This window comes from Gossypium hirsutum, chromosome A09, assembly GCF_007990345.1.
Source record: "Gossypium hirsutum isolate 1008001.06 chromosome A09, Gossypium_hirsutum_v2.1, whole genome shotgun sequence".
Classification (NCBI taxonomy): domain Eukaryota; kingdom Viridiplantae; phylum Streptophyta; class Magnoliopsida; order Malvales; family Malvaceae; genus Gossypium; species Gossypium hirsutum.
In genome coordinates this window covers 76,873,525-76,887,886 of record NC_053432.1, presented here as the reverse complement: position 1 = coordinate 76,887,886, position 14,362 = coordinate 76,873,525, and the positions used below count along the sequence as shown (strand labels likewise).

At 30.7% G+C, this 14,362-nt stretch overlaps 2 protein-coding genes across 2 annotated transcripts; one reads left to right on the top strand and one right to left on the bottom strand.

Annotated features, from left to right (window-relative positions):
* The first annotated feature begins 8,062 nt into the window (after window positions 1–8,062).
* On the top strand, window positions 8,063–10,209 carry LOC107937073 (uncharacterized protein At5g01610). Its single transcript, XM_016869883.2, has 3 exons — window positions 8,063–8,396; window positions 8,984–9,038; window positions 9,587–10,209. The coding sequence occupies exons 1-3, from the start codon at window positions 8,310–8,312 to the stop codon at window positions 9,955–9,957; spliced, it is 513 nt and encodes a 170-aa protein (XP_016725372.1). The 5' UTR covers window positions 8,063–8,309; the 3' UTR covers window positions 9,958–10,209.
* Window positions 10,210–10,842: 633 nt separating this feature from the next.
* Window positions 10,843–12,187, bottom strand: LOC107937072 (mitoferrin). The gene is made up of 2 exons (XM_016869882.2): window positions 11,295–12,187; window positions 10,843–11,206 (listed from the first exon to the last, which is right to left on the bottom strand). Exons 1-2 carry the CDS (start codon window positions 12,063–12,065, stop codon window positions 11,012–11,014), a joined length of 966 nt encoding a protein of 321 aa, XP_016725371.2. The 5' UTR covers window positions 12,066–12,187; the 3' UTR covers window positions 10,843–11,011.
* Window positions 12,188–14,362: the final 2,175 nt, after the last annotated feature.

The following is a 14,362-nucleotide window of genomic DNA, read 5'->3' as shown; positions in this document are numbered from 1 at the left end:
CAACTTACCAACTTCTCCTTATCAATGCTTTCAGTTTACCAAACTACCCCAATATTTCCTTCTCGGCTTCTCTCTTTAAGGACAACTATGCCGAAAGTTGAGATATTAAATTAACCCATATTAACCCATGGTTATCAGTGTATAAACGAATTCATATTACGTAGATTTGCTCATACTACATATATGTGCATATGTGAACCCATATAAAATGTAGATCAAAACACAACAGACTAATAGTTAAGTGAATTAATTATAGTTAGTACCACAATAAGTTGTAAAAGAACCGAAGAGATCTCATAATTTATATAACACTTTAGCTGTTCGTTATCAACAGCCATTGAACTGTATTTTACTCTATGCATGCTGAGGTTGTCATTTACCGTGATATTTTTTTAATAATTATTTACTATTTTTAATAAAAAATTAATTTCACTTGACGATAAGAAATTGTGTGATAGAATTGATGCATTAAATATTAACCCTAAATATATATCACCCAAGAATTTTTTTTCTTCCTCTCCTACTGCATTATTGTCGTTGTCATTTTAGAACGGTAATTGCGGTTGGCTTTCAATTACTATTATGTACCAATTAATTAGTCAAATAAAAGAGATGAAAACAAATCCATTTCCCAAACTTTAGAGACAAAGATGTCCAAGATAGGCTAAAAAAGAGGAACCTGTCTCAAGCTTCCATGGCCATAACATGTCATGATGCAAATTGATAAGTGGTCCTAAGGCATTCATGCACCTATATATATCGTCTACCAGAAAGAGTTGTATACTAGAGAAAGAGAAGGATAGAATTGTAATTATCGAAAGAGATGGTCCATTTGAAATGGATAATACTTTGTAGGAAATGTATTGGAGCAGTTTTAACCCATCTACTGAGAAGTGAGGTATAAGAAAACTGGCCGGGGAGATAGAAACATCATAGAATATAGATATCGGCAGAAGGCTATGAATGTCAATTCAAAGAGTGCCAAATTTCGTAAATGTGTAGGAAAGAGAGGGTCGAAAGCTAAAGTGATTTGAAAAAATAGTACAGAGTGGTCAAATAGACGATCAACTTGCAGGAGAGTCGTAAGCCGAAGGATAAGATAAGCATTGAATTAAACTGACTGCCACTACAGATAAAATAAATATAATAACAATTGAAACAGGAGATGAATGGAAAGTTCTTCTCCTTTTCTTAGCTCTCTCCCTATAATTTACGCAAAAAAATAATTCAATACCTTTTTTTAAAATTTATATTTGCATAAAAATAAAATAAAGCAAGTAGCTAGTAGCAGCTACGTTAACTGGTTCAAAATCCAATCCACAGTAATGCCTAATGGTTAATAGCTGATGGATCAACCATTAGCTTGCACTTTTGGTGTCTTGCTGCTTTAACGTCATTCTTTGCTTCTGTCTTGTCTTTTAACCACCACTCATAAATATTAGGGTTTTGTTTTGCTGCCCATTGCATTGCATCTTAAAAAACAATTAAGTAACAGAGTTGTGGCTTAGAAAATTAGAAAGTAGTAGTAGTAGCATAAAAGAAAGCGGGAACAAGTTGGAAGGAGGCTTTAGCACATGATCCTTGGGGTAGTGCAGGTATGAGTCACGTGGGAGTCTTGGGTCAAATTGCTTTGGTTGGGTATGATTGGTTGATTTGGACCTTTTGATTCACCCATTTGGATACTCTTCAATATCCCTGCCTATATATGATTTGACCGCCATGAGCTCCCCATGTTGCAAGTGTCTCTTTTTTCCTTTTTCATTTAGTATGGATTCTTCTATATCTTCATGAGATGACCAAAGTCATGATATCAACTCCCGAACGATTTCCTGATGACTATTATGAGGCCTCTCCACCACATCACACCACCCATCAAACTTTTCTTTTAATCTGTAGCAGTCAAGCTTTGATTTGAGTCTTCCATTGCAGATCACAAAATTATCTGTTTTCTATGGGATTTGCATGGTTATATATATGTATGGTCAAAAACGAAAAAGGAAAAGTAGACATCGGTCGAAGATAGTGAATCAGTAATACATGCCGGATATTTAGTCGTAGACGAGGAAAGCGACATGACGAAGCAAATATTAGGAAAACCAATTTCTCAAAAATCAAAATCAAAATCAAATATAAATTGTTAACAATTTATCCATTCTGTAAATTTAGGAAGGGTTAATTACATTTTTGTTATTCATTTGTATCTAATTGGTATTTATTTATTTTTTACTTAGTTGATATTTAAATTTGTATTACATTAATTAGGTTGATATCTTTATACTGTCACTATTAATTTGTGTTGACGTAACAATAATAACTAATCCGAGATGACATTTGAGAGTCTCTTAATATACCATGTGACAAGTATAAATAAAAATTATTTTTTAAATATATATAAATTAATAATATATATAATTTTTTATATCAAGAATGAATCTAAAGAAATGATTGTTCAAATTCAGAGTGTTTCTAATAATTTTATATTTTTTTTACTTTTTATAAAATATTAATTTTTCGATTATTATTATTTTAAAAATAATATATATACAATTAAAATATATGGTTAATATGTAGTTTATCCCTAAATTTGTCTAAAAATATCTAGTTAGTGTTTGAATTTTTTTTGTACATAGTTAGTACCTGAACTTGTAATTCGTCACCTAGGTTGGTACATCCACATTAACGTCGTTAGTTTGTGCTGATGTAGCATTGATGGTTAATTCTATAATGGCACGTGGTAACCTCTTTGTGTGACATGTGACAGTCAAAAATTAAAAGTCTTTTAAAAAACATTATTTTTTGGACAAGCAACTAGGTACTTTTTGTACAAATTTAGGTACCAACTAAATATTTTTGCACAAGTTCAAGGGCAATTTACATGTTAACCATTAAAAAATTAAACTTTTTTACAAATTGAGACAATATATGTGATAAAATACAAATTCAAGTACTAACTAAGTACAAAAAAAGGTTCATGTACCAACTAGGAACTTTTGAATAAATTTAGAGTTAAACTACATATTAATCCTAAAATATATTAAAAGCCTATAATATTTTGAAAATACATATTAAATTTATAATATATAATTTATAAATTTATAAAAAAATTACAAAAATGTATAAGCGTATAAAGAACTAAAAAACATGTCTACAATGAATGTAAATAAATAGTTATTCAAATGCATTTAAATATGAATAGCTATATGTTTTGGTTCACTCTTGATGTAATTTTTATATTTTTTCTATTCATTTTTATATTTTAAATTTAAAAAATAATATAAATAACTTGACATTTTATTAAAAAAATAAAAAATATATAAACTTACTAAGATATCTCTAAAATGAATCACTAGAAATTGGAATCCATATTTATATGTATTTGAGCAACCATTTGGTCGAGCTCGTTCTTGATGTGAAAAAATTTCTACCTTTTTATTAATTTATATATTTTAAAGATTTTTAATTTTTATTTATGTTTGCCACATGACATATTTAGATGTTGTCACATGACATCATCAATTTGGTTATCAATACCACATTAGCACAAATTACTGGTGTTAGTAAAAAAGTATTAACTTAGTAGATGGAATACAAGTTCAAATATTAACAAAGTTAAAAAAAAGGTACCAATAAAATACAATGAATAATTTTAGGGCAAAATATATATTAATCCATTTAAAAACCCTAAAACCTAAGTGTGTGTATAATTCAATTTTAACTAAAATAACTGACCGTATCGAATTATTTTGATTAATCGACCAGTCACTGAATCTAATTCGGTCGGATATTGGATAAAATTTTTTTAAAAATTTAATTAGTAATTAATTTAGTTTAAAATCAGATAATAAACTAAATTAATTAATTAATCAAATTATTAATAATAAAATATTATAAACCCAATATAGATTAATTCAATTAATTACTTAAATTAATTAAAATTATTTTTATCTTAAAATAATTTCAATTCTATTAACTGTTAAAAATTTTATAATTTCAATCAATAATAAATCGAGCAGTATTTGATATAAGACCTAGTCTACAATTATATAACACAAGTCTGGAAGATTGATGGTTAATTTGAGATAACACTGTATTTTAATAAGTGATGTGATAGTAGTCAAAAAGGGAAACTCAAATTCTAGCGCTCTCTCTATAATTTGTTTATTGACCCAATACATTGCAGCTATCTATCTAGCTAGCTAGCTAAGAACACAAAATAAATCATATAAAAACCTAATTCATTTAAAATGTATTGAAAATTAATGCATTAGAAGTAAGGAAGCGGTGGCGAGGCGGTGATTTAAAATTCCTGGCGTTAAACCAGCTGCGTATCTCAATCATAGAACAAACAGGTATGAGCTCAGCGCATGGTTCCAAAAAATCATCAAAAATATTAATTTATATTAATTTTTAAATTTCTCACAAGAATAGTAGAATTTTTCTGGTTTAGGGTTTAGCTTTAGATCCTTTATTTCGGTCTTTTCTGGATCTTATTTTATGGTTTCCCCTCTTTCACTTTTCTTTTACCTACTCTACTGCTTCGGTGGATGAGAATCTGGAGTGTTAACATCACCTTTCCGGGAAAATAAATTGGATGTTATTTTTGGGTTTGTAGGACAAATGTAAATATCAAAAGCTTCTGCGGATTAAGTTAAAGAAAGTGAGGGCTGCTTAAGGAGATGAGTCATAAAAATAAATAAATACTTTTAATTTACTTAATTAAAATTAAAAATTTTATGTATGGATATCATGTCTTTAGAGTATAGAAATATGTAAATTTTAATTTGAAATTAGTTAATAATAAGATATAGAATATGATATTAATAAAAGAATATTAATATACGCAAATAGAGGTAACAAAATGTTTATATCAAATTAAAAGTAAATTTAATATTTTAATTATGAAAGTATTTTCATAATTTCTTTAATTAAAACAGTGTTAAGGTAACTTGTGACATAAACTTAATTAGAGAATTATATAATAGTTTAGAATCTCTCGATTAAAAGAAATAGTATAAATTGTGAAAAAAATGCTACGAATTTAAAGTTATTCAAACTATGACACTCAACAATGAACAACCACGCAAGCTACAGGTAACACTGGAAGGGCAACAAAGAAAGTTCGTCTTCGAGAGGATGATCCGCCAGATTATGGAGATTCCCCTGTGGATGCTGGACGGATGGAGTCCATATCGTTCAAAGACAAATTCATGCGAGATTGGGGGTCGTCGAGTGCTACTAATAGTAAGGCTGTTGAAGATGATGATAATTAGATTAAGGATGAAGCTGTGATCACTGATGAGATAGAGGAATCTTGCAGTTCTAGAAGATAACTTTGATTCAACTCAAATTCTCATGACAGCGAAAGTGTGGGCTAACTACACTTTAAACGGCGACAGCAGTAGTGATCAGAACCATGTTAGGATCACTTGAGTTAATCAATGGCTCCCACCTGAAACGGGAATGTTGACGGCGCTGTTAATAGAACGAACTCGTGAGGTTTAACTGGGGGTGATTTCGGGGACAAGATGGCTGCTTAACTTGGCCATAACATTGGATACTGCTCGGTTCTCCAATCGGAATTGTGGGCTATTTTTGAAGGAACCCACTTAGCATAGAAATATGGCTTTCATAAATTAGTGATTGAATGTGATAACATCCAGGTTGTTAAGATGCTTGCTAATGATTCTAGAGAAGCTAATACTTCTGCGGTTCTGCCCTTGCTCGAAGAGTGTTGAAATTTTTGGAGGAATGGAGGATGTTAAAATTCAACATGCTAAAGTATTTAATCGAATCGAATAAAAAAATTTCGAGTCAAGTTGAGTCGAGTTAACGAATCCTATTATTTATACTCAATGTTGTGTTTATATGAACCGATTATTTAACTAGTAAACGAAGTACAAAATTATTTAATTATATAGACAATATAATGGTTTTAATTTTTAACTTAATGAGTAAACATTTATCAAAACAACATTGTTTTGTCTTTTAACTTAATGGTTTTGACTTTTAACTTTAAAAAAGATAAACGTTTATCAAAATGGTGTAGTTTTGTCTTTTTTATTTGAATTTTCGGATAAATCGAATTGTATAATTTATATTCAAGTTAAACCAAAAAATTTAATTTTTTTATTCGAGTTTATCCAAATAACTTGATTAACTCGTATAACTCGAAATATTTGATTCGAAATTTAAAAAATATATCGAATTTTTTTAATTAAATCAGATTTTGGTCACCCTAATGCTAATAGATAACTTAACTCAGTAATTGCAAGACAAGACAAGCCACCCCAGGGCTAGCAGAATTCGAGGACCCTTCTTGGTTTGTTCAAGCCTTTATTCAACATTGTAGGTGTTTATTTCACATAGTTTTTTTTTTAGAGAAAAGTATAGTTATATAATTGATGTACATAATAAAATTAATATATATAAAAAAAATCAAAGTATAACTTTGATTGAATGTTAAATTTAAGATTTTATTAATGTGATTGGTGTGTTTAAATTCCTCTATGCATTTTAAAAAAAAATAAAAATACTATATCATCGAATAATATAACTAATTTTAATTATAAAAAGATATTTTTGTAATTTTCATTATTGAGTTGGTGTTTAGTTGACTTGTGACACTATCTCAATCAGGGATTTAAATAATAATAAGTATATTAAAATAAAAAAGCGTATAAATAACAATAAAATGAAATTTTGATTGAATAGCAAATTTAAAATTTTACTAATCCAGTTGGCGTGATTTATACACATATTTTTATTTGTTTTTATTAAAGTAAAAAGATTAAAGCATCCTTAAATAATATAATTTATTTTAATTACAAGAAAGGCATTTCTTTAGTTTCTCTAATCAAATTGATGATTGGCTGACTCGTAACATCGACTCAATTAAAGACTTAAATGTATAAGTAAATCAACACGATTGGTTAATTGATTTGTTCGGTTAATTGATTGTTTGTACTTTATTTGATGGATTATTATTTTGGATATCTAAACCAATTAATTTATTAGTTATTAAATAATCCTACACCCATATATATGAATACCTAATCCAATATCCCTATACTCAATCAATATATAAATTCATAATTATTGACATCAAATTTCGTCGGAACTAAAATTTCTATTTTGGGTACACTCCGTTGTCTGAAATTGATTGCCCGTTAAGCTTCTTAGTTTCGTATTGAAACCATTTCAAACATTTGGTCCTGTTGAGCCCTTCGTTTTATAAAACTAATTTAAGTCTAAATTGATCTTTTGAGCCCAATTTTAATTCTAATTGGATATTTGGGTACTGATTAAGCCCCATACCAACTCTAGCTATGGGCCTTTGTTTTTCCTTAAAACCCAACTGATTGAATGGGTCGAACCCTTCTTAGTTCTCAGGGAATCTAAACTATAGGTGAAAAAGAGAGGATTTTGGACCACCGATAAGTTGTTTCTGATCGCCGCTCTAACGACAGGCGGAGTTTAGGGTCATTTTTTTCTAAAATATTGTTACTGACTAAAATGAAAAGAAAGTAGCCCAAAAACTAAATCCTAGGTGGAAAATAAAATATCTAATTTGACAAGCTAGTTCGGAATATCCATATACCAATAGTTAAGGTTGTTCAAACGGCTAACCGTATTAAACTAATATAATTGAATTAATCGAACTTTTTAATCTTTTAACTGTTACCGAACTGAAATTTATATATATATATTGGTTAAAATAAGTATGATATATATAAATTGGTAATATTCATTTGATCGAATTATTCGAATTAACAGAATTAAAACTACATATAATTTGCTTAAGTTCGATTAACTCTGTTAATTTGATTAATTATCCGATTTTGAATCGAATTAGCCGATAATTGAATTTTCAGAAAATTATTAACCGACTTCCGACCCAATTGAATCTGTTCGGTTAGAGGTCAGTTAATTCGGTTTTAACCGAAATTTGAACACCCCAACCTATAGTGACCAAAATGAAAATAGATATAAATGTGAGTCAGTAAAGTATAAACTTTTCTAAAATTTATAAGAGTTGGTCACTATTAGTAGAGTTTACCAAAAGGAAAATAAGATTGGGTTTGACTTTGAAGTTTGCAGAACGGTTAAAATTTGAAGAAAGTTTTACTTAGCGGGTACGGTTAAGAAGGTTCTATCTATCTAACAATCAAAAGTTTTAGATATAGAATTACGAAAGCTCATCTCTCTCTCTCTCTCTCTCTCTAGATTTCACCCCTTAGGTTTCTCTTTCCACACAGAGACAGAGAGAGAATCAGAGGAGCTTAATCGAGATTTGATATTCCTCACCACAGATGGATCAGATATTGAACAAGGTGGGCTCCTATTGGCTCGGCCAGAAGGCCAACAAGGAGATCGATTCCGTCGGCGACGACCTCAACGTATGCTATGCCCCTCTCTGTTCATACCTTTTACTTCATTTTTTTCACTTCAGTTTCCGATTTTTACTCTGCTCTGCTCCAGAATTTGTTGATATCGTTAATTCGCCTAGGGTTTCTTTATGAAATGTTGTTTTAATATTGATCTATTCGGATTTCGTACATGTAACTGCAACGGTTAATTTGATTTTCAAATGTTAGATTAATCAGCGTATTGCTCAAGGTGCAAATTCCGACGCTTTATTTGTTCACTGTAATTAGCGAAGTCAGTTTTTTCTCCCTTTGTTACTGAAACTTTAACCTAGGATTGATTGGAAATCTTTTTATTTTGGCCTGTTTTCTATCCAATCGTGTGCCAATTTTCATATCTTTGAATAGATAATATTTAAGGAATTTCTTAAAAAGTTGGAAGAAATTCAGTCTTTGGAATGTTATAGACTCGTTTCATGTTTTCTCCAAATGCTGCAAAGCTGGTATGTTGATGAATACCTGTTCATTTATCAGTATTCTCTACTCCTTGTTTTCTGCATGTCTATCTTTCGCTATTGACATTCCTCGTGCTAACATCATCTTTTCTCCCTTTCAATCAGTCATTATCCACCAGTATTGAAGGGGGAGCCAAATGGTTGGTTAATAAAATCAAAGGTTTGTCCTTCTCTGGCAGAATTGTTGGCTGTTCTATTTTCTTTGTGTTACTTTTTACTTGTTATAGATAGCTTTTGCTATGTTCTGAAGGATAAAATGTGTATCCAGTTCATTGCTTGTGCTTCATATAATCAATATATATGATTAGCTTATGTACTTAAACCTGTAAGAAAAAGATGCTAACCGTTATTAGTCTCTTAAGTATTTCGTTTTGGAATACCAAGTGGCTGCCTAAATTGTGATGATACTTGATGTAGAGATTGCCAACGTACGGCTTTAGTGTTTTTCGTAGCCAACACTAATTTCAATAGATATCAGTTGTCCAAAAAATGAACATATTGATCCTTATAATAACTTTCACAATACTACCTACCACTCAAACATTCTCGTGGAGCCCTTCTTCTGTCTGTGGGTTGGGGTATTAATGGTGTTGAACTTGGGATATATAGACTTCATTTTTACACTTCATTCGATAATAGAATATGCTGCAGTTTCTATAGGTTCCTCCCAAAATTTTGTCATTAATACCAATAAATGGCTTTTTACAGGAAAAATGCAAAAGCCGTTGCCAGAGCTGTTAAGAGAGTATAACCTGCCAATAGGAATCTTCCCTCGTGATGCCACAAATTATGAATTCAATGAAGAGACTGGGAAGCTCACTGTTTTTATTCCAGCAATATGTGAAGTGGGATACAAGGACTCATCTGTTCTGCGCTTCTTCACCACTGTGACTGGGTATCTGGAGAAAGGAAAGCTGGCTGATATAGAGGGAATGAAGACAAAGGTGATGATATGGGTAAAAGTAACCAGTATCACTTGTGAAGGATCTAAGATCTATGTCACGGCCGGAATGAAGAAAAGCAGGAATAGAGAGGCGTACGAGGTTTCCAGGGATGGAGTAAGTGTAGATAAGTTTTAAAGTGGTTAGGATGCCTTGGAGATCCTATTTCTTTTAACTTTTAACTCTGAACCTTCATACTTTTGTGTCCATAATAAGTTTTAGGATTCAAGTGCAAAGACCGGTCAACTTTATGGTTTCTATTGTGATAAGGCTTTTATTCTGTTCTACTATGTTGAAGGTGTCTGGCCAAATATATATATAATGAAGGTGGCAATGCATGAACCTTGTGTATTAAGATATTATAAATTGTATGGAAGGTGCTTTAGAGGATCTGCAAGTTCTCTGTTTTTAACAAGTCTTTGGTGTTAGCGAATTTATTTTGACATTTATGTGTTATGGCGCAAGCTTTGTAATAAAATCTGTACGGGACTAAGGACTTTGGTTCTAGCAAATGAAATGCCGCGTTACTCTGATGCCCGAAGCCACAAAATGCATGATTTATAGTTGCATACGGTGCTGTATCTTGAAAGTAAGGATATGATACATAGAAGCCAAAACACCTTTTAGGGAAAAGTTTCCAGTATATTGCCGCTGCTTATGAACAAACTTCATCTTGGAACATCGATCATTGGCAGACTTAACAGTTCGGAAAGTTAGAGGAAGGAGCTTATCCTTTTTGTTATTCATCGTATCATATTAATTCAGCCAAGCCAAGAAAACAAGATTACTTCCAACTTTAATTTTTGTCATGTAGTATGATGTCGCGCTATAAATGTCTGATATGATATCGTAGAACCCGCCCCTTTTTTATACTTTTGGTGGATCTCAGAGATGTCATAGACCTTGGTGGCTCAAAATCGTAACATGCCTAACGGAAAATGTTTTAAGACCTAGTTAATCATCCAAGCTCACAGGACTTGAGAAAGTGAAGTGTCCAAATTTCGTATATCCTGACAGGCCGTATGAGAAAGGATCAACTAATTTGATTGATTAATAAAAAGTAGTAATATATTGCTTGACCTGTGCGGGGAACAAATTTTAGACAAGCGTACTGCGAAGTTTCAATGTTGTATTGGACATTCATTCAAGTGTGAAGATTATTTGTTTGACAGAGATGATGCTTGGTTTGGTTTTAGCGGCTGTTAAGCTGTTGGAAGAAGGACTTAGATGCTTCGTAAGTAGACCAACAGATTGCAGCAGCTGGAGCATGGAAGAGCGTCCTTGGAATCCATCCCCTCATAAGGCCCCTGTATCCATCCTTCTTCACTATTGTTTCAATCACATTCCCAATTGAACTGCTCGAAAATTTATCGCAACCACACACTCCCTGTTGTTTAACATCAATCAATCAATCAATCAAATTCACAATTTCTAAGCTAGGAAAACAATGGAGAAGCAATAAACAAGTGTTTTACCTGACACTGCAACTGGGTTTTAACAACATCAAGCGGAGTCGTAAGAGCAGCAGCCAAGGCACCAGCACCGGCACCAGCAGTGGCATGAATTACCAACCTCTCATCATTGGCTGTATCAGGCGACACCTCCATCAACTCTCTCTTTGCCGCCTCGTATGTGGCAAAGTGGACAGCAGTGAACGGCGCGTTCATAATAACAGTAGTTCTATAAGAAGCATAGAAGGCTCCAATCCCTTCCTCCATCACCACCCTACGCACGCACTCCGCTACACCTTTGTACGGACTATTCTTCAACTGCAGTCTCTGCTTCACCATATCCATCGGCGTGAACACCGCGTCGCTTGTTACTGTGGCCACCACGCCGGAAGCAGCGTGAACGATCGAGTTATTCGGATCACCACGGGACAAAACTTGCTTAGATAGCTCGTAAACAGAGAAGTAAACTGCATGTGCAGGTCCTGCGCCAAGCCCCATTGCAGCTATACCACGGTAAAGACCGGGAGGACCTTCTAGCTTTAAGATGGAACCGAGGGCTTGACGAACGCTGACGGGTTGAACCGAACATGAAGCGCCAAGAGCTTGCATGCGTGTCTTAAGTGTGTCGAGAGGAAACATAGCCATGTGCTCGACGGTGCCGGCTATGGAGCCAGCGATCATGAATTGCCAAAAGTGAAGGCCATCGTGGGTTGGCGTCCGGGAAAGTGAGATTTCAGGGTGAAAGTCCGAAGGAGGTGGCACGGACCGGAGCTGGGGTGAAGCGTCAGTGGCCATGATGAAGTTAAGGGTGGCGAACAAAGAGTTGGTTGGGGTCCAAATATATAATCAAAGAGTGAGCGGGAATTAGAGATGACTTTCAGGTCTAACAAAGCAGAGCTGCTGTGAAGTGGTAAGTCACATTCTACTAAAATATAAATTCTAACATTGAAGATAAAATTATTAAAAAAAATATCTTTCCTTAAAGACTCAAAAGAAAAAAGAATAAACCAATCAATAAAAAAGTTAACAAGATTTTTATATTTTCAGGAACGGATTTCGTTTGAATTGGAAGTAACTATCAATAGGCAGGGGATCGATTAGGAATATAGAATTTCTTTTCCTTTTTATTAGAAATAAAAAACAAAATTTAAAGTATTTTATCTCAAAAAGGCCCGTAGTTATTGCGGTACATCTCGAGAGAACAAAATCAAGTTATGAATTGCTTAACTAAACAAGTCTTGGCCAAAAAAAATGAATTACAAGTATTTGAATTTCCTCTCATAGTGTTTCGCACTTTTCTCGAAATGAATAAGTTTAAGGATGATTCTACTCTTCAGAATAAGTTTAAATTTTATTGAATTTTTTTCTTACTCAATTCATTAAACTTAATTTTGAAAATTCTTATATTCAACTTTTTAATTTTGAATAGTGAAAAAAAATTGGCAATATTAACATGATTGTTATTATTTTTTATTTTCATTTTCTACAAATTATTTTTAAAATTTTCAACAGAAGACAGTTTTTTAATGATTTATTTTCCCTTACATTTTTTGTTTATTTGTCAGAAAAATCTTCTAAGAATAACCTTCATATTATATATATTATTTAGTTAAATAGTAATGTTCACACTATATTTTTATGACATTTGGCATTAGCATATCAATGCCACGTGTCTTTTTAATATATATTTACATTGTCTTTAATAGTTTTAAGAAAATTTAAAAATTAAATAGTTTTCAAAATAAATTTAAAGAGCCAAATTTAAATTGGTTTTAACATACCTTTTAAAAATTTATCTCAAATATATTTAACTTTTTTAGATAATGTTTAAACAATTTTTAAATATTTTAAAGATTCATCAAGAAAATTAATTTTAACAAATATTTAAATTTTAAAATATTATTTCAAATACTTCTTTTTCAAAAATTTGAAATACTATTTGAAAAGAAAAAAGTTAGAAAAAATAAAAAAAAAATGATATGTTTAAAACTCTGGTTTCAAAAAAAAAATTAAAAAAGGTAAAATTTTAAAAAATATTTCTAAAATAAAATTTTGGTATCTTTTAAATCTTAAAATGTTGATTTTTCTTATATTATAATTAAAAAAAGTATTTAATCTAATATATATATACATCAATCTTAAAATATAATGTTTAAAAATGTTTTAGAATTTAAAATAATAGATAAAAATCAAATTAAAAATTAAATATTTTTAGCTAAAAGTATAAAATAAATTGATATTAAAAAAATTTTGTATAAAAAATATGTTGTATTAAAAATATCTTTTTTTGACAATCTAATTTCTTACTTTTAATTTTCATGGACTATTATTTTATTTAAAAATTTTAAAATAATTATATTTATATATCTTATTAAATATTTCGAATTAAGTTTAAAAAATGTACCATATTTTATTTAAATTACTCATATCATATATACAAAAGTAAGGCTTAGACGTAAATAAAAGTATGGTTATAATTTCATTTGTGCATATTTTATTTTTTATATTAAAGTTTTTTTTTCTATAATCTTTATACATGTAATATGTTCTAAATAATTTTATATACACATTATTCGTGTATTGCACGGACAAAAACCTAGTATATATTTCACCAATAAATTGTGGGATAAATTAATTTACCGAAATATTAAATGTTTTTAAAATTAGATTAATGGTTGAGCGAGTTAAATTACCAGTTTACTAATTTGATCAATTCGATTAAAAATATTTAAAAATTCATAAAAAAATAGAAGAAAAAAATCATAATTAAATTTTTAAATAAATTCGATCCATACCTTAATTTTTATTCAATGGAGATGGTAAAGGGGAAATCAATCTCATCCGGTATAGAGTATAGACAAAGAGTATATATGCTCACAACTTTTGGGGTCATCTATTGCAAAGTCTATTTGTTCTTGCACCACTTCATGACATGACTTATAAAGAATTCATATGCATATGCATATATTTCATCTGTTTTATTATTATTATTATATAAACGTCTACTTTTATTTGAAATTATTTTCTAACCCTAAATTTTAAAATAAAATAGATTTAAATATATTTAAATTTACGACTTTTTAATTACTACA

What these genes read in the sequence shown, in the direction of transcription:
- LOC107937072 (XM_016869882.2), bottom strand. Translation starts at nt 12,065, where the DNA reads ATGGCCACTGACGCTTCACCCCAGCTCCGGTCCGTGCCACCTCCTTCG. An exon ending in AAACCCAGTTGCAGTGTCAG is followed by an intron (nt 11,207 to 11,294) that starts GTAAAACACTTG and finishes GTTAAACAACAG; the next exon opens with GGAGTGTGTGGTTGCGATAA.
- LOC107937073 (XM_016869883.2), top strand. Translation starts at nt 8,310, where the DNA reads ATGGATCAGATATTGAACAAGGTGGGCTCCTATTGGCTCGGCCAGAAG. An exon ending in CCGTCGGCGACGACCTCAAC is followed by an intron (nt 8,397 to 8,983) that starts GTATGCTATGCC and finishes CCTTTCAATCAG; the next exon opens with TCATTATCCACCAGTATTGA. An exon ending in GTTGGTTAATAAAATCAAAG is followed by an intron (nt 9,039 to 9,586) that starts GTTTGTCCTTCT and finishes GGCTTTTTACAG; the next exon opens with GAAAAATGCAAAAGCCGTTG.